At 46.0% G+C, this 18096-nt stretch overlaps 1 protein-coding gene across 1 annotated transcript in view; it reads right to left on the bottom strand.

Moving 5' to 3' along the window:
• Positions 1-18096, bottom strand: part of TSPAN2 (tetraspanin 2) — a 457360-nt gene that overhangs the window by 42762 nt on the left and 396502 nt on the right. The window contains exons 3-4 of the mRNA XM_069633565.1: positions 14642-14739; positions 6492-6566 (exon numbers count right to left, since the gene is read on the bottom strand). Of these exons, the coding sequence (XP_069489666.1) occupies positions 6492-6566; positions 14642-14739 (173 nt within the window). The remainder of the gene's footprint in view (positions 1-6491; positions 6567-14641; positions 14740-18096) is intronic.

The following is an 18096-nucleotide window of genomic DNA, read 5'->3' as shown; positions in this document are numbered from 1 at the left end:
TTGCTCAGCAAATGCTCTCCTCCTCTTGGGCTCAATGGCTGATTTTAAGTTCCTCTGTGGTTTGGAAGAAACAACCTAGCGAAAGGTGGCACCACATCCAGGTCAGAAACCCAGCCTCTCCCCTTAAATGGACCCTGTATATAATGGTCCAGATCAGTCCCCATATATCCTATGAATATGTTGGACTGTAAGGAACGGGGAAGGGGATGTTGTTGTCATTAGAACATTACTTGCCTCAAGAGGAGGATCACCCCAGTGGGATCTGCTTGCACTGTCCCCTAGGGAGGCTGTTGCATAGCGGGCTCAGAAGAGGGTGGCGTCCCCTTGTGTAGACGGACCAAACTCCCTGGAGAATCACAATTCACAAGTGGGCATTAAATGCAAAAAGTCTCAACCACACCAACGTCCGGATGATGTTGAGCACAGCTTTTTGGAGAAATGACATCAAGTTGCAAAGGTCAAAGAAGCTAGGCCCAGAGTCCCCTCATAGGTTAGCAGGGATCTCCTTGGCAAATAGACTGAAATAGCAGAATAGTAGAACAAAACTCTATTTTGTTTTTAACTATTTTACACATACCATTCAATAATCCGTAAGATATAATCTTCAAGCATTGAATTGATCCACAAAACTGTTCTTAATAATTATGCCAACTTTGTGAAACCTTGTTTGATAAAAATCAATTATAAAATAATAAAAATAAAAATAAAAAGAATGATTTAAAAAAAACTGCTCTCTTTGTATACCAACAAATGAGGAACCACAAAGATTTATTGGTGCAGGGATTTCAAAAAGAAAAGTACAGATCAGGTACTTTAATCACTGATGTCAGAAAGGGTGATTTCCATTCTGGCAGTTGCTCAATTTGTCCCACCCTATTTATTGGTCATTGGGCCTCATTACACGGATGGCGGTAAGGATTTACCGGTACCGGTAAAATACTGGTACCGGTAAATCCTTACCGCCTTACAACGAGGTCCCTTTGCGGGTTGGGGGATTTAACACCTGCTTTTTGCAGGCGTTAAAAACCAACCCGCAAAGGGACCCAGGGAGCTAATTACGGTACCGCAATTTGCGGTACCGTAATTAGCGCCTTCCCCATTCCCATTGAGCCCTATGGGCCAAAAATGGGAATGGGGAAGGGCAATGGTGGAAGGGGGAATTACCGCCCCGCCAACCTTGGAATGCGGCGGTAATTCCCCTTTCCGCCAAGGCGGTGCCGGTATTTTACCGGCATGAACCATGGCGCTAATAGCGCCATGGTTCTCCGCCATCCGTGTAATGAGGCCCATACTTTCAATTGTCTTGCTACCGGAAGTAAATGTACTACAAAAGATTGCAATATCGAAAAAGGCGAGTTATAAAATAGCCTGCACATGTGGTATTTCCGACATTGGTAAAACTAACTGAACAATGAAGTAGGAGCGCAAGATCAACAACCAAAATGACGAGGATTTAATAACAGGGCCCAGGTGCGTGGGGACCCCACGTAAATAATTACTTAAATAATAATCATAATTAAACCACTTAAATAATCATCATATTTCTACTTTCAGGTTTAATGGTCTGGAGGTCGCTCCAGGGGACCTCAGGAGATCATGATCAGAACTACTCAAGCTCTAGAAACTTTGTATACGCGAAGCGGAAACTCTTACTGCCACTGGAAGTCAAGGAGGATACAGGACAGATGATACCAGTTGGCTGTGGCCAGTCTTTGTTGACATTATCCAGTGATTCATGGTAGTACATTACCCAGCTTCTGGTATATTTGTAATGAGAAGATTTCCCTGTGGTATGTATTCACTGTTCAATGAACAGTCAACAAGTGTTATGTGTGTTTAACAAACATAATTAAAATTGTATTTTCAATAATCTTTGGTGTGTATTCAGAACCCTTATTTAGTGTTCACAAATGTATTGATACCTCATTTTATTACATCAATGATTTTATATTCATTTTCTGAAACTTAAACATATCTTTATGTCAGGAATCAGAGTCCAAACGCTAGCAAAATGATTTTATTCGAGCATCAGGATAGTTAAAAAGCCATCAGCATATGGCGTTCCCGCAAACCTGAAAGTTCAGCGTTTTGCGACTAACACAATATATATGTTTGGGAGTTCCGGACTCCAGGGGGGCAGCACCGGGGTGACACATGCCCCACTCTGGAGAGCCACACTGCTGGTTTCCCCCCTCCCCTCACTCTGGGTTGTACACTATGTAATTAGAGGCAGAGTGGGTTCCTGGCTACCTGCTTTGACTACAGCAACCACAATTCCCTGAGGCCATTTTTGGTATTAACTAGCAAAACCTGAACAGACCTCCTCCCTAAAGATTGCAAAGGGTATGAAAGCGCTTGGAGGAGAAGATCAACTGGACTGTGCAAGGTATACCAAGCTGGGAACCAGAGTGTGCACCTTGGCCCCGCTAGTTTGCAAATATTGCAAATATATATATATATATATATATACTTTACTGTTTATCTGAAATGGCGAAATGCACATTGGTGTAATTGTTAAAATGTTTTTTCACAATTCTTAAACCATGACCTCAATCAAAATTTCAAATATGATAATCTTTTAAAAGGACAGTGAAGCGGGAGTCGAGATCCTGGAACACCCCCCCATCAAGTTCATGACAAGACAAAAAGCCAGGAAAGCCCGCAACCAGCCATTTTATTTTAGACAAATCCCAAATGCATCAATGATCGACAAATACACTGAGAGGTATGATATGATATGATAGTTTATTTATATAGCGCCTATACACAATGGGCCTCATTACAAGATGGGCGGAATGGGATTAACGGCGGCGGTAATGGTGCCGGTGCCGTTAATCCCATTCCACCCTATTACGAAGTTCCAGAGCGGGTCCCATGAGGGGACCAGGGAGCTAACAACGGGCCTGTTATTAACGGGCCCGTTATTAGCTCCCTCCCCATTCCCATTGAGCCCTATGGGGGCTCGAATGGAATGGGGAAGGACCAGGTCCGGGTTCCCTGAAGGAGGAAATACCGGGCCCTCCAAAGTCAGAATGGCCCGGTATTTCCCCATTCAGGGAACCCGGACCCGGACACGATTTTGGAGGCAGCCATGCCCTTTTTAAGGGCCTGGCTACCTCCAAAGTCGTAATGAGGCCCAATGTGTTTCAGGTACCCTCTCAGTGAGCCATGCAGACTAGGTGTGAGACAAATCTATCCATGCGTAAGTGAAAAGCCGAAGACCATGGTCAGGGACACCTATATGGACAGCCTGGACTAAGCACTAAGAAGCCATGTTGCTGACGTCATTAGAGACACCCCGACATACGTGGCAGTGTTAGACATGAAGCACACGTGCAGTCCACACTGTACCACACAAACGCACACTTGAATACATGAAGAACATGAGCGTACAGTTCTATAGTTAGAGGACAGATACACATGCATACTGTCATTGCTTTGGTATTTTGTCATTAGCCAAATGCAGTAACAGCAAGGCACAAGAGATCCTGAGCAAGCTTGCTGATGCTTCAAGCTAATAGTTGCATGGACATACAGGAGTGTATATAGAACCTGATCAAACCACGTTTAGCTAATCTAGAGGGGACATAGTATAACATGGACAAAATAGAAACTGCATTGTATGGTTTAGGAAAATTACAGTAGGCCTTCAATCACTGAACAAGAAATGAGCAGATCTGTTTCAGGTTGCACAGGGAGCAATACACATGAGACAGGGCCCACAACCAAGGACAAGGCATATGAAGACATTACAATCCCCAGACGACAAAGGGACCAGCTGCAGAGAAACAGAATAAATCCTCATAATTTGGAGCTGCAGAGCTCGATTTTGTGGTCCCTAGACATGTGAGGCAGCTGAAGCAGACAATGGAGATTGATCGGTGGTGGGAAAGAAGAGCCAATCCCAGGCAGCCAGAGCCGGCTGCAACAAGTGTGCAACAACTGTTGTGACGAGCAGGAGATGATCTCATAGGCAACGGTGGTGTACACAAGTTACAATGCAGACACATAAATAACCTTGAAAAGGTGCACAGTGAGCTGAGAGCTAGTTCGGGTCTGAGGCCTGGGGATGTCAGCTCTAGCCAATCACAGCTTAGTATCCTGGGGTGGATGGCAGGGAATAGGAACCAATTGTAAGCCTATTACTCTGCAACAATGTAGTAAGTTCGATTTTGGGGAAGGGGCAGGCCAGCCACCTGACATGTACAAGCCAATACAATCACAGGTATCTGTACCCATATAGGTTATTACACCGCCGATGACCAATTCCTCACACCGTTAGGATTTTGGAGAAATGCCCAAGTTCTGACAGAGTAGTGATGTGCTTTTAGAGTAAAAGTGGACTGCGTGCCCTTTACTGTGTGACATGCTGGAATCTTTCTGAGTTCTTGTATCAAGCCCTGTTGGTTTTGTCTGTAATAAATCACAGTTTGAGCATGCTGTTGACTGAGTCCTCCATGTATACTGGGGGAGGGAGTTGGGCTCTCCAAGTCTGCAGACTTCCAGCATCAGTCTGGCACACCTGGGAGTATGCCCCAACAACAGCAAGAAGCTGTGGTTTTGGTAAGAATGTATATGTCAGGGACTCCTAATGGCAGGCAGGTGTTGAAACCAATACAGACCTACAGCACCTTCATATGGAGCACAGGGAAACTATTTCTGTATCACAAGATTGGCCATCCACCCTCCCGGCCCCCAGATCTCTCCTCCCAAATCACCAGACACGCTATCACACAGATGTGCATGTGAATTAGTCTTGGCAACCCTCAACCTTTTCCTCCTATACACTGGGGTTTACTCAAGTTTTGTCGTGACCTGTACACATGTACGTGCCTCGTGTTTTCGGCAGAGAGAACGGGCAATAGACTTCCAATCTTGTGATACAAACATTGTTCATGTGAGTACGTGTGTAGACAACAGTTGGCATGGCAGCAGATGATCACGTGGGTGAAATGCAGCTATCAGTCAGGATGAATGGACATTAGGCGATTATTCCCAGGCCAGATTCCCTGCTCCAAAGTTTCCCATTTTGCCATCATTCAGTGATAACTTTGGATTTTTGTTAGATTTATTTTCCGTCTTCGTCATGTGCGCGTATTTGTGGCAGATGTTACATTTGTGTGGCATTGTTGGTTGCGCAAATGTGCAAGATTTCTCAGAGGGTGGAGCAGAAGTACTGTGATTATCAGCAAACATCATGCAAACCAGTAGTGCCAAAAGCAAAGCATTTTGTGAAGGCTGATGTATGGAAAGAAGGAGACATTTAGGTAGCACAACCTTGGCCAACCACAGAATGTCATGAAAGTGTGAACAAGTTCGGGGCCATGTCTTGTAAAACAAATGTTTTAGGGCGATTATGGCAGAAATTGCATATAGACTGAGCTTCCTGAATGGAATATTCAGAGTGGTTCTAGAGTTACACTTTACTGTTGCACTTCTTTATTTCAGGGTGAAAGGGCATGAATAGCGCATCCCAAAGAAAGATGGCTGCCTGGAATGAAGGATGAAAGAAATAAGTGGCAGCTATAGGCCACAGGACCCTGCCTGGTATGTCGGTGCAGTAAAGCTGGCAAGCCAGGCAGGGCCTGCTTTTGCCCAGACAGCACCCTGGGCAAACAATATTTGGCACACCCTCGAAAAAAACAAATCTTGATACCAATTCCCATCTATATGTAACCGTCTGTATCAACATGACAATCAAAGTTATTTCATATTAAAAAAACATCTACACTTACATGCATCCATATCCTTGAATGAAGCAGATGTGTGTATGATCTGACAGGGCAACGTCATTAAAAAAATATTGCTGTCTAACAGGGATAATCAATCGGTCACCTCCTTCGTTAATCCTTTCATGAATTTGCTCATTCAACCATCCTTCCATTAAATAATTCACTAATCCATTCAATCCCATCCATTACTTCATTTAGTCATCCATTCAATCGTGCATCGGTTTATTAATTCACTCATCCATTCATTCACCCACTTAATGATTCATTAACCTCTTCGTTAGTTCATCACGTCGACCAATCAATTCTTGAATATCTAATTTATTTTGAAACACACATTAAATCTATTAAATGAAATGCACCTTTTATAAAGAAATCAAAAAATTGGAAATTGGTTATTTGGAAAGTTGTAATTGCAACTAATACAAATAAAAAAATAAAAAAGAATATCTAATTTATTTTCTCAGCAACCCTATTTATAGAACTTACTCTTATTTAAAAATAAATTGCACACACACATTTCTATTTTAAAGCCACACACTAAAAAGCAAATAAAGCAAGAGTTAAAGAGCAAGCCTACCGCATGACGTTCTCTTGTATTATTTAAGTATCATGCCGTTTCCCCAGAGGGGCTAGGCCGCCAAATGCCGCCATCTTGGAGAACATATTATGTTTCCCACTGCTGTGCTTGCGTGTGTTTTATGATGTAAGCTGGTTAAATGCTTTTCGTTTTTCTAAGAAAGAAATAAGTGCAATCCTTACCGCGTTTTTGCCAATAAACACAAATAAGCCGGCGGTCATTTCTGCAGCGAAGATCACCAGCAGGCTGGCAAAGAACTGAAAGAGGAAGGCATCACTGTGATTATTGCAGGGAAGGGAGACATGCTGTACTGCAGACATGAGTTACCAGCAATGACATAATCTCATTTAAAGGCCGTCTGGAGAGTCTCCAGAGGATCTCTGCAACTGCAATTAACTTTTCGAGACATTTTTTAAAACACCATAAATCATTTATAGTATATTCCTCGCAGCACTGCCAGCTCTCCTTCTCCAACAAACGAGTTAAGGCTCAGGCCTAGCAGGCTGCGTGGGGCAGCAACATGTTATCATACATATGGGAGGTTCTGTTATGAGATGGTTAGTTATGATACTGTGCAGCGCTGCATTTGTGTGTCCTCAAGGCGTTCTTGCAGATCTGAAAGGCAGGCTCGGACTGGCCTATGGGGCACTGCCCGAAGTGCCAGCCCATAATTATAGCATGGGACAGAGTAGACCACTTTTTTGCCAGAGTGGGCTAGTTTCACAAGCAACTACACTAGTTTTAACCAATGTTACTAAGCAAATATGTTTTCAAATGCGTGCACCATATTTTACCAAAATAAACCCTTGGGTAGTATTGAGTCTGTTCTGAATACTAATGTAATATGTGATTGTGGGTCACTTTGTGATTGGTACCTGGATAGATTTGATGCCCAGGTTTGAGCCGGCTGAAATGGTGTGTTGGGTTAGGTTAGAGAGGAGAGGGACAAGTCAACACAACTACAAAATGTATTACCATTAGAAGTGGTGTTTGAAGCTCAGTAGGGCAATGACTGCTATGAAAATCTCTTTCGCTTTCTCTCCTGCTTGGGACTGAATTGGCGCCGTTCTCGCCTGGCCCATACTGCAAAGTTCAATTTTGGATACTTGCTGCTGGGTCAGCCAATACAATGACTAGACACTGAACGACCAATGGAGGGGTCTTCAACCTGCGTCTCTCCAGATGTTTTGGACTATGACTCCCATGATCTCTCACCATTGACTATGCTGACTAGGGACGATGGTAGTTGTAGTTTAAAACATCTGGAGAGCCAGAGGTTGCAGACCACTGTATGTGTTCAGACTGTAGGACGTCAGGACACTAAAATGTGACTCTCTATGCCCCTAGTGTGCTTACATGGATCTCTTGCCTTAACCTACTGCTGTCTTCCCAGAGAATTTCTGCTGATTTGTGTCCCTCCTCTGCCTAGCATTCTTCTTCTGTGGGGCCTATGTGTGGAGGTTCAGATTTTCATAAAGGCTGACTTCTTCCCGATTGTTCCCAACCTGCTAGTGGTTTGGAGCCCAATGAACCACATTGGAGTTAGACTTCTTTTCCCCCACCTTGGTTTCTTTCAACTTTACCACATATATTTTGCATAACAGTCGTGTGTTAAACTTGTGTATTTTTATGACTTTTATTGTTCATGTTTATTTTATTTATTTATTTTATTTGTACATTTATAGAAGCACGCAAAGCCCATAGGCATCTAGCACTGGTTACAGGACGCAACAGTCATATAGAACTGTGAGGTAGTAGGGATAGGAGATCAGTTGAACAACAAGGTTTTGATATGCTTTCTGAAGACATTGTAGGAGGGTTTGCCTCTCAGGTGTGGGGGAAGCTTGTTCCATAGTAATGGTGCCCAGACTGGGAAGCTGGATCCCCAGCTTTGGAGATCTTGAATGTTGGTGTGACAAGGAAGTGTCTGTAGTCAGTTCCTATGGGTCTTTCTGAGTCATGGTGTTTTAGTTTGTCCGCAAGGCATCTTGGTGCGTCATTCGAGAGACATTGGTGTGTAAGGGAGAGAATTTTGAAGTTTATTCTGTCCTTAACAGGGAGCCAATGGGCTGCTTTCCCAGCCGGTGATATATGGTCCAATTTTCCAATGGCAGCTCTGAGTGCATTGTTTTGCAGTTTGTGAAGGTTTTTCTACGAGGTGCCACAGAGTAAAGAGTTACAATAGTCGGGGTTTGCAATTTCCAGGCGATTAGAGGTGGTGAGGAAGGGTTTGCTAGCATTGATCAATTTGATGGCATATTCTGACACTGATGCAATGTGGTTGACCTGGGGGTCATAGTAAGGGATAAATCAAGGTAGACCCCAAGGGTCTTGAAAGAAGGGGCAACAGATATCATGTGGCCATCAATGGTGAAGGATTTGTATTTCGGGGGTAGGTTCTTTCGGCGAGCAGGGAGCCGAATGAGTAGAAGCTCTGTTTTATAGTAATTGAGGCAGAGGCTGTGTGAGGCCATCCAAGATTGGATGGTTTTGTAGATTTCATTGATTCTGGACATGTCTGTCTGGTGGTCACTGGTGAAGGGAATAACAATTTGGGTGTCGTCTGCGTAAATTGTATATGAGATTCCCAGGGCGTCAAGATGGTCAAACAGTGGCTTGGTGTACACATTGTACAGGGTAGGAGATACACATGAGCCTTGGGGTACTCCGCAGGAGTTGGATGTGGGAGGGGCAGTGGCATCCCCTGCAAAAACTCTAGAAGATCTGTTAAACAGGAATGAGGTGATCCATATGGTAACTTCGCTTCGGGGAAGAATTAGGCATCAGAGATGAGGGCTTCACAGAGGATCTTGTACTCTACGAATTCAAATGCTGCCAAGAGGTCAAGGAATAGGAACAAGGAAAGGGTGCCAGAGTTGTTGGTGTGTTCAAGCTGTTTTTAGGTCAAGGAGGGCTGTTTCAGTCCCATCCTTGAGACATGTTCCTGACTGGCAGGAGCCTAAGATATGATGTTGTTCAAGGAACGATTGTATTTGTAAATTAGACAATCTGTCCATAATTTAGAGGAGGAAGGGGACTGTAGTGATTGAGCGGTAGTTAAAGTTGAAGGTTTTTATACTGTACACTCTTGCCACTTGCGTAGTCTCATGGCGCTCAGGCAGATCTGTAATCCAAGGGGTAGGGGGAGTGGTTAGTGGGATTGGGCAGGAAAAGAGCAAGAAAGCTGTGATGTGCTGCTGACAGCTTAAGTTCAGAAACACTGTTCACTGAGCCTAGATGCGATTTTCAGAAGTTGGCCGTCGTATACTGTTGTGCAAGATTATGTGTGGTTTGCTTTGTTGTTGTGGTGTTGTGAAGTTAGTGTGGATTGTGATGCTGTAGAGGCTTGGTTGAGTTAAGTTCAGCATTTGAGAGGTATAAGCTGAAAAGTGATTTTTTAGTAAGGTTAGTTGATGGAGATCTTGGGGCTCCATCTAAGTCTGTCACACTTCTCACCCCCGAATGCCATCTAAGTGCATCACGTTTCCTACCCCTGAATACCATCTAAGTGCATCACGTTTTCTACCCATGAATTCTAACTAAGTGCATCACATCACCTAACCCTGAGTTCCGTCCATGGTATATGAAAATTAGAGAGCGGCACAAAATGTGTCTAGATGTGAAATGTGGCTATCTGACGCATTTTGCCTAAGTGTGAGATGTGGTTTGCGAACACGATTCGCCTAGACGTGAGATATGGCTGACTAATACAATTTGCTTAGACGTGAAATAGGCAACACGCACAGCTCACTAGAATACGAGAAATGGCTAACTAACACAGTTCACATAAATGAGAGCAAAGGTTGCTGTAGGCCTGTGGCTATGTGTATTAAACTAAAAGCAATGAATCAATTCGTTAATAGGTTGATAGGATAATGACAAGAGTAGGTAGAGTAAGTAGTGTGGTGGGTCAGTTTAGTAGGGTGTAGAAATGGCTGTGCCCTCTGCCCAAGCCACGCTTGCCTTTTAAGTCACTGCTGATTGGCAGCTGCAGGCTTCCCCCGGCGAACACCGGATGGCGCTGCTTTTTCAGGAGCTGCCTTTTGCCTTGGGGCCTTTACCCAAAGGGGTTGCCTGGGCAGAGGATTCCCTGAGAGGAGGTCAGAAATGGCCTTCTCTGGCCAATCAGGGAGCAATGGGAGGTGAAGGGAGTCAGAGAAAAGGAGACCCAGGATGCAGGCTGATTTGCAAGCCGGGGGGGCAGGCAGAGTTGCAATTTAACCAATACGAATGGTGGGGGTCGCCCTATGTGTCGAGTGAAAGGGACAAAACAAAGACAGAGGGCCTGATTACAAGTCAGGCGGAATGGGTTAACGGGCTCTGCTAAGGTGGCGGGCCCGTTAACACCATTCCGCCTGATTACGAGATCCCTCGCGGGACCCCGTAAGGACGCCTGGTAAAACCAGGCGTCGTTACTGGGTCCCGCGAGGGGAAGAGGGAGCTAACAACAGGCCGGTCGTAATCGGCCCGTTGTTAGCTCCCTCTCCCATTCCCATTGAGCCCTATGGGGGCTCAAATGGGAATGGGGAAGGTCCGGGTTCCCAGAGGGAGGAATTACCGGGCCCTCCGAACTTGGAATGGCCTGGTAATTCCCCATTCAGGGAACCCGGTAAAGGAGCCCGGTTTGGCGGCAGCCATGGAGCTACTTGCTCCATGGCTACCGCCAAACTCGTAATGAGGTCCAGAGATGGAGACAAAATGGAGGAGGGGGCAAGAAGCCAGGCCAGGACGGAATGCACCAGAGCCACTCACACAGGCCTGCTGCTGGAAATACTGTCCTGGTCACAGGCGAAGGTGAAATAGGTGGAGTATCCAATCACAGGAGCGGGAGGTGGGAGGGGCTCTGGGAGAGGGTGGGCAAGGGTCCCAGAGCAGAGGATCGGAGCGAGAAAGCAGGGGGAAATAGTGAGAGCGCGAAAAGAGAGAAAACAAAGACAGAGATGGAGACAAGATGGAAGAGGGGGTCAGTGAGCAGAGGATCGGAGCCAAAAAGCAGGGCAAAAAGGAAGAAAGAGTAAAAAGGAGAAAACAAAGATAGAGATGGAGAAAATATGGATGAGGGTGTAGGAAGGGACAGAGGGGCACTCATCTTTCCAAAGGCCAGGACGGGATGCACAGGACCCGCTCACACAGGCCTGCTGCTGGAAATACCATCCTGGTCACAGGGGGAGGGGAAACAGGTGTATCATTCAATCACAGGCACGGAGGCGAGCTGGGAGAAGGTGGGCAAGTGTCACAGAGCAGAGGATCAGAGGAGAAAGCAGCGGAAAATAGTCAGAGAATTGAAGGAGAAGACAGAGATGAGACAAGATGGAGGAGGTGGTCAGGGAGCAAAGGATCGGAGCGAGAAAGCAGGGCAAAAAGTGAAAAAGAGTGAAAGGGAGCAAACAAAGACAGAGATGGAGACAAGATGAAGGAGAGGGCAGGCAGGGACAGAGGGGCACTCACCTTGCCAAATGCCAGGACGGAATGCACAGTACCCGCTCACAGGGACTCGCTGCTGGAAATAGCGTCCTGGTCGCAGGGGGAAGATGAAAAGGGTGGAGCATCCAATCACGGGCGGGGAGGGCTGGGAGAGGCTGGGCAAGGGTCACAGAGCACAGCATCAGAGCGAGAAAGCAGAAGGAAAATAGAGTGAAAAGAGAGAAAACAAAGACAGAGATGGAGACCAGACGGAGGAGGCGGTCAGTGAGCTGTGAATTGGAGCGAGAAAGCAAGGCAAACAGGGAGAAAGAGTGAAAGTGAGAAAACAAAGACAGAGATGGAGACAAGATGGAGGAGGGGGCAGGAAGGGACAGGGGGCCCTCACCTTGCCAAAGGCCAGGTCGGAATGCACAGGACCTTCAGCGCTGAATGTCTCACAGGAGGCAGATGTCTGCTCTTTAAAACAAATGAACATAAACAACACATTTTACCTACTTTCAGGATCAGATGGCTCTGTTTGCTGTGCCCTCATTTTCGATTTCAATGACTGATAGCCAGAACTATCAGTTTGTCAACTGTATTCATTTATTCCACACAGAAATTAGGCAGGTCTGCAAATTCGTGTGTATGGAAGGGAGCGCAGTTCAAATGGATGCACACAACGTACAATGCTATAAGAGCATGCTCCATGAAGCAGGGTTTCTTTATGAGGCAAGGGATCTAATGTTAGCCATGTCTCCCTCTGAGAGGAGCTGAGAGGGAGACATGACCACTCTCTCCACAGGTTGTCATTGGTCCGATTGGAAAATGTCAGATTCACAAAATCCAAGAGTGCACTGTCCTCCGTGTGCATCAGGTGGATCCACAGTACAAAGCTATATCTATTGACTATGTCAGGGGTCTGCAACCTTTGTCTCGACAAATGTTTTGGACTACAACCCCCATCTGCTCTGATACTTCCCCTGCAGATCCACTTAGCAATTTCCGGGAAAACTGCAACTTGCCCTTGCAGCCATTGAGTCTGTCCACTGCAAGAACCAAGCCAATCCTGAGAAGCCTCTCTGGTTCCATTGACCCTCTGGTGACCCAGGAAGGTCATTAATCCTCTGTTGCACGTTCACTCGCAGTGCAAATGTCATGTATATATGCTTTGTTGTGTTACGTGGGATTATAAAGCGCTTCACTGTCGTTTGCATGGTCTCCAGACACTCTGGCAGATCAGAACGTCAGGGGAGTTAGTTAGGTTACTGGGGATAGCAGGGACAGACGAGATAGATGTATGGTTGTGATGACGCGTGCAGACAGTAAGTACCCTGTGCCCGGCGAGTGAGTATGTTTCCGACTGTTCGTTGTCTAGAGCATGAAGGCGATTGTGTCTGTATGGGAAGGGGAGGACCACAGGCAGGAGGAGGAGGTACAAACATATGACATGGTGCTGAGGAGGCCAGGACAAGCTCAGGCTCTAGGTACTTCATAGCCAAATGAATTACCCAAGCTTGTACCTTCTCGCCAGCCACTCACATTCTGTGACTGAGAGGCCGCGAGTCCAGGAGCCATCTTTTTTGTTACTTTGAAATTCATATCCAGATTCCATCTGGCCTATGAGCTCTTGGGAGGGAGCCGCGCATGGATCGGTCTACATCTAATTAAAAGTGTTAAAAGAAAGAGGAGTTGTAATTGATATTGGTGTTCAGCTTCTGGTAAACCACAAGACAGTAACAACCTCTGAAATGGAATTCCGGTTAAGGCTTACCTCAGTTGATGAGACAAGCATGAAAAGGGTATGGTATTCCCCCTTTAATAGAAATAAAATCAGATCTGCCTTAGTGGTTCGATCTTGAGGGATTGGCCTAAACCCCTCTCCCGTCTGCCTTAGTGGTTCGATCTCGAGGGATTGTCCTAAACCCCTCTCCTATCTGCCTTAGTGGTTCGATCTCGAGGGATTGTCCTAAACCCCTCTCCCATCTGCCCTAGTGGTTAGATCTCGAGGGATTGTCCTAAACCCCTCTCCCACCTGCCTTAGTGGTAACCTTCTTAGCTCTTTACATCAGGGAGGAAGACTAAATGCTTTATTCTGCTGTTATGAGTTGGAACAAGTGGAATATGGCTTTCATAGTCCACTTGCCTGATGTCTTAGCAGGAATGTGTTGTATTTTATAACATTTGTATGTGATAGTGGATTCTTAGCTAAGGCTTAGATAATGTTCCAGCGGCCAACTCATCAAGCATTGTATTTCGCTTGAAGCAGGTGATAAGTTTAAGAAATGTAAGAATGTGACATTACTACTACGATAGACACATTTCTTTCATGTGATGGCCTTTCTGCTGTGCTGCTGTTGTGTATGGTAAGCAGACAATACACTGTATGTATTTATGTATGTAGGTATGGGTTATTGGCTCTTCCACCACTGTCCAACTGCGAGCGATACACAATATATTGTGAGATTTGGTTCTTGGCTGCCTTCACGGACTACAGCAACCAGAATTCCATGCAGCAACAATTTCAGACTAACTACTAACACCTGAATTGACTGCCTCCCTGATGAGTGCGAGAGGCATGAAAGCACTTGCAGGAGAACACCATCTGGGCTGCAAAAGGCTGACTGAGCTGGGAACTCGAGTGTACCCCTCACCACCTCATACCCCACACTTGTGTGCACAAAATACTATTCGGGTCCTCCGGACTCTAGAGGGGCAGCACTGGGGTGACACAGCCCTTCTGAGGAGAGCCACACTACTATTGGTTTTCTCCCCTCCTCACTGAGCTGAGAACCAGAATGAGCCCCAAATCCCCCTTGTGTGCAACAAAATATATGTATATTCCTTTAACCCATCTCCAATACATATCACTTATGGAAAACATGTTCTCTCCAAGGAATTATGTGCAGATTTACAGGCTTCTACTTACCGATCCCAACAAGCACTGCGACTCGCGCGCGGCTCCGCAACATCCGAAAAATCCAACTATCATCATCAGTGTCCCAGCTGCAATCAGGATGTACAACCCTGGAAAGGAAAGCCACACATACTGTTAGTGTCACAGAACTGTTTGCTTCCCACTGCCAAAGCTGTGGCAGACTGACAGCAGCGACACATGAAAAGCTTGATTCCAGTTTTCACAACACCATCTATTGTCATTCTTATGCATGATGATTGATATGATCAACGCATTTTTACAAATATGGCCTATATTAGTTGGGAGTTAAATAGGCTCCCGATTAAAACTGACGATTGATTATACTGGGTTACATCCCCAACTACTTCCGGAACAAATATGAATCCTTCTGGTTAAGCTGGGTTTCACTTCCTGGGCATATTTCTATGATTCCCGGTTGCAGCCTCCTTTTGCCTTGTGACTGATAGTGACTCAGCTGACCAGCTCCACACTTAATCAGTGGGTTCCAATTGCAGTCTCATTCATCGCATGGTTGTACAGTAAGGCACGATTCTTGGCGCCTAGTTTATTATCTAGCTTCACCTTAATTGTATTGTGTTAACAGGATCCAAGCAGGGCAGCAGAGAAAGCCTCACACATGCTCCCTGTCACAACCTAAATGCAAGGGCCCGCTGCTCCAGAATCTGTCGACAATCTACTTAAAAGGTTAAGAGCTGCTGCCAGGCTAGTACTGAGTTGATGCTTCCTTACTGATGCTTGGGACAAAATAGGAGGGTACTCACTGCCTGCAGCTTGTAAACATCCTTGGTCTCAACACCGCCCTTCCTGCCAGAATATCCGATGAACACACAAGTTGGCATAAGGGACGGGCTTCCCCTCATATTAGAGGGCACAGACATTTCTACCATTGCCCCTAGTGCAGTGGTCTTCAAACTTTTTTGTCCTGGGCCCCCCTGACCAAGATTTGAGCAGGCCGTGCCCACCCAAAAATGCCAAATGGACAGTATGTATAAATGGCTATGACTATTGCGCGTCGTCACCGCACCCTACTCCCAGTATGGTCACTGGACTCCCCCACCTGCTCCCATCACAGTCGCTGGGCTCCCTCATCCCACTCCTACCCAGTCCCCCACCCCATCACAGACCCTGGGCTCTCACCCACCCTGTTCCCACCACTATCCCAGTGCTCCTGTCATCCTGCCCCCACTACAGTCCCTGGGCTCCCCCACCCCGTTCCCAACACAGTCCGAGGGCCAGTGGGAGCTGGTGAATTTTTTAAGTGAAGGGCCATAAATATTTCCGACTAAAATGCCATAGCGACTCAGCTCAGCAAGGGAGCCAGAACCAATCAAGGGAAGTTTCGGGGGGTTTTCCCACCCTGATTTTTTTTTTAAATAATGGGTTAAAATGTTGCATATTAGAGCATACTTTAAAAAAACGGGTAAAAAGCCAAACGTTTGCAATTGGCGCTGGGGGGGCCAAGGGGGAAAGCATGGTATTTTTGACTGGACATCTATGCTAGATATCCAGCATAAAAAATACTATCCCTGTCCCCTGGGCTCCACAGCGCCGCAGAAGGAGAGCTGATTTTGGCAGGTGGGTAGGGGGATTGTGCAACAAAGGCATTTTTAAAATGGCTTTGTTGTACACACTCCTTGCCCCCTCTACCTCTGCACTCACCAAAATCAGCTCAATGGACCAAAACAAACACACACACGCATTCACACAGCAATCACTATCATTCATACGAGCAGCCATCACCATACACTCACTCATAACACAAGCATACACGCATCCGTACACATATTTAAATTAAAAATAAATGAACATAAACATACCTTCTTCCGGGGCCCGTGCGTGGATGCTGAAATACCCCGCTCCAGGTAGCTCTGTCCGTATGTGCGAGGAGGCGCAGGAACGCCCTCTCGCAAATACAGACATGCGGTGCCCAAGCCAGCATTTCCAATGAGCTATGCAAGTCTGGCGAAGCAAAACACCCCAGGCCTTGCGTGGCTCAGTGAGCATGTGCACCTGTGGAACTGAACTGTCAAAGGGAAACAGTGTTTCCCTTTGACGGTTCATCCAGCCCAGGGGCACTCCCTCAGCTGGAAAAAGCAGCTGAGGGAGTGCTCATTGTTTCACTGGGCTGGCTCCTCGGCTCCTCCATGATGGGTGAGTGGGTCAATGGGTTGACACCCCCTCACCCATTAAGGATGAGCTTCCGGGCTCGGACTGGCCTATAAGGCAATAGGGCAATGCTCGTACCAAAAAGGATAAATGCTAGTGTAGGCCAGTCAAAATGGGCCACTTTTTGGCAATCTGGGCAAATTTGATGAGTTACTTCACTATGCAGCTATTAATTAATGCAGCAACAATGGTCAAAATTATCGCAATTTGCTTACATTTTAATTTAAAAAAAAACCTTGGGTACTATTCAAACAGTCTGTGAATAAATGAATGAATATCCATTTGCAACTGCGGGTCTCTTTTTCATTGGTGCCGAGACAGTGTTAGTGTCCAGACCCACCATGATCCCATTTCCTCCGATCTAAAAAGAAAAAAGTGGATTTTTTATTTTATTTTTAACATTTTATGCTGGGCTCTCACACCCCCATGGGAGGCAGTCAGGACCCCCTGCGGGGGGCGCGACCCATAGTTTGAAGGGCCTAGTGTGTCGCCCTCTCAAAGCGTTCCTCTACGTAGCATCCTGCGGTTAACAGCATAACTATGACCAAAGACGTCACTCGTCTCAGAGGAGATGAGACAGTGGGTTTGGAGACAGTCACACTCTACGTATACCAACTTTAACATGTCTGGAAGTTAGAATGGGACACTATTGTGCCGTCTTTCTAAGAGAAAGGCACCAGAATGAAGGAGACTCAGAGACGAGTGAAAGTGCTGCTTATCTTTAATCTCTGCGCCGGCAATCAGCCAAGCGCGATAATACATACTGCGCATGTGCAAGACCGTGCAATTTTGCCATTGGTCCAATTCACTTGTGACAAGATCTTCTCATCACCCGCAATTAACTGTGGCCTTCGAGGACACAACATCCTTCCTTCCTGAGCAAATAAATGTTTTCTACTCACAATTCTGTTCTTAAATCTCCTTGATCAATCTTACTGGTGTCCGGACCTACTGCTTGGGTTGGTCTGTTTTTCTGCTGCTGGTTCAGAGTCCTCATTCCTTTGACCTTTCCTCCCTGCCCTCTTCAGTATCCTCTTCTTCTTGCCTCTCATCGTCTTCTTCTCGGGACAGCTTAAATTGCAACACGTTTCATGTAATGACTCGTCCAGGGGACCGAGCTGTAACCATTGACCCCTTTATCTGGGACACAAGCAGGTGATTGGGGTCAAATTTAGATTTTGATTTCCCCTGTCTGCAAACTTTATGGCTTTGTATTTCATCTCCTGTTAGCATATTCCTTCATGTCTTGCTTCTTGGAGGCATCTGTGTGCTTCAGTGCC

Source organism: Ambystoma mexicanum, chromosome 13 (assembly GCF_040938575.1).
Source record: "Ambystoma mexicanum isolate Mex_15411 chromosome 13, UKY_AmexF1_1, whole genome shotgun sequence".
In the NCBI taxonomy this organism is placed as follows: domain Eukaryota; kingdom Metazoa; phylum Chordata; class Amphibia; order Caudata; family Ambystomatidae; genus Ambystoma; species Ambystoma mexicanum.
This window is presented reverse-complemented; position numbering and strand designations above follow the sequence as displayed.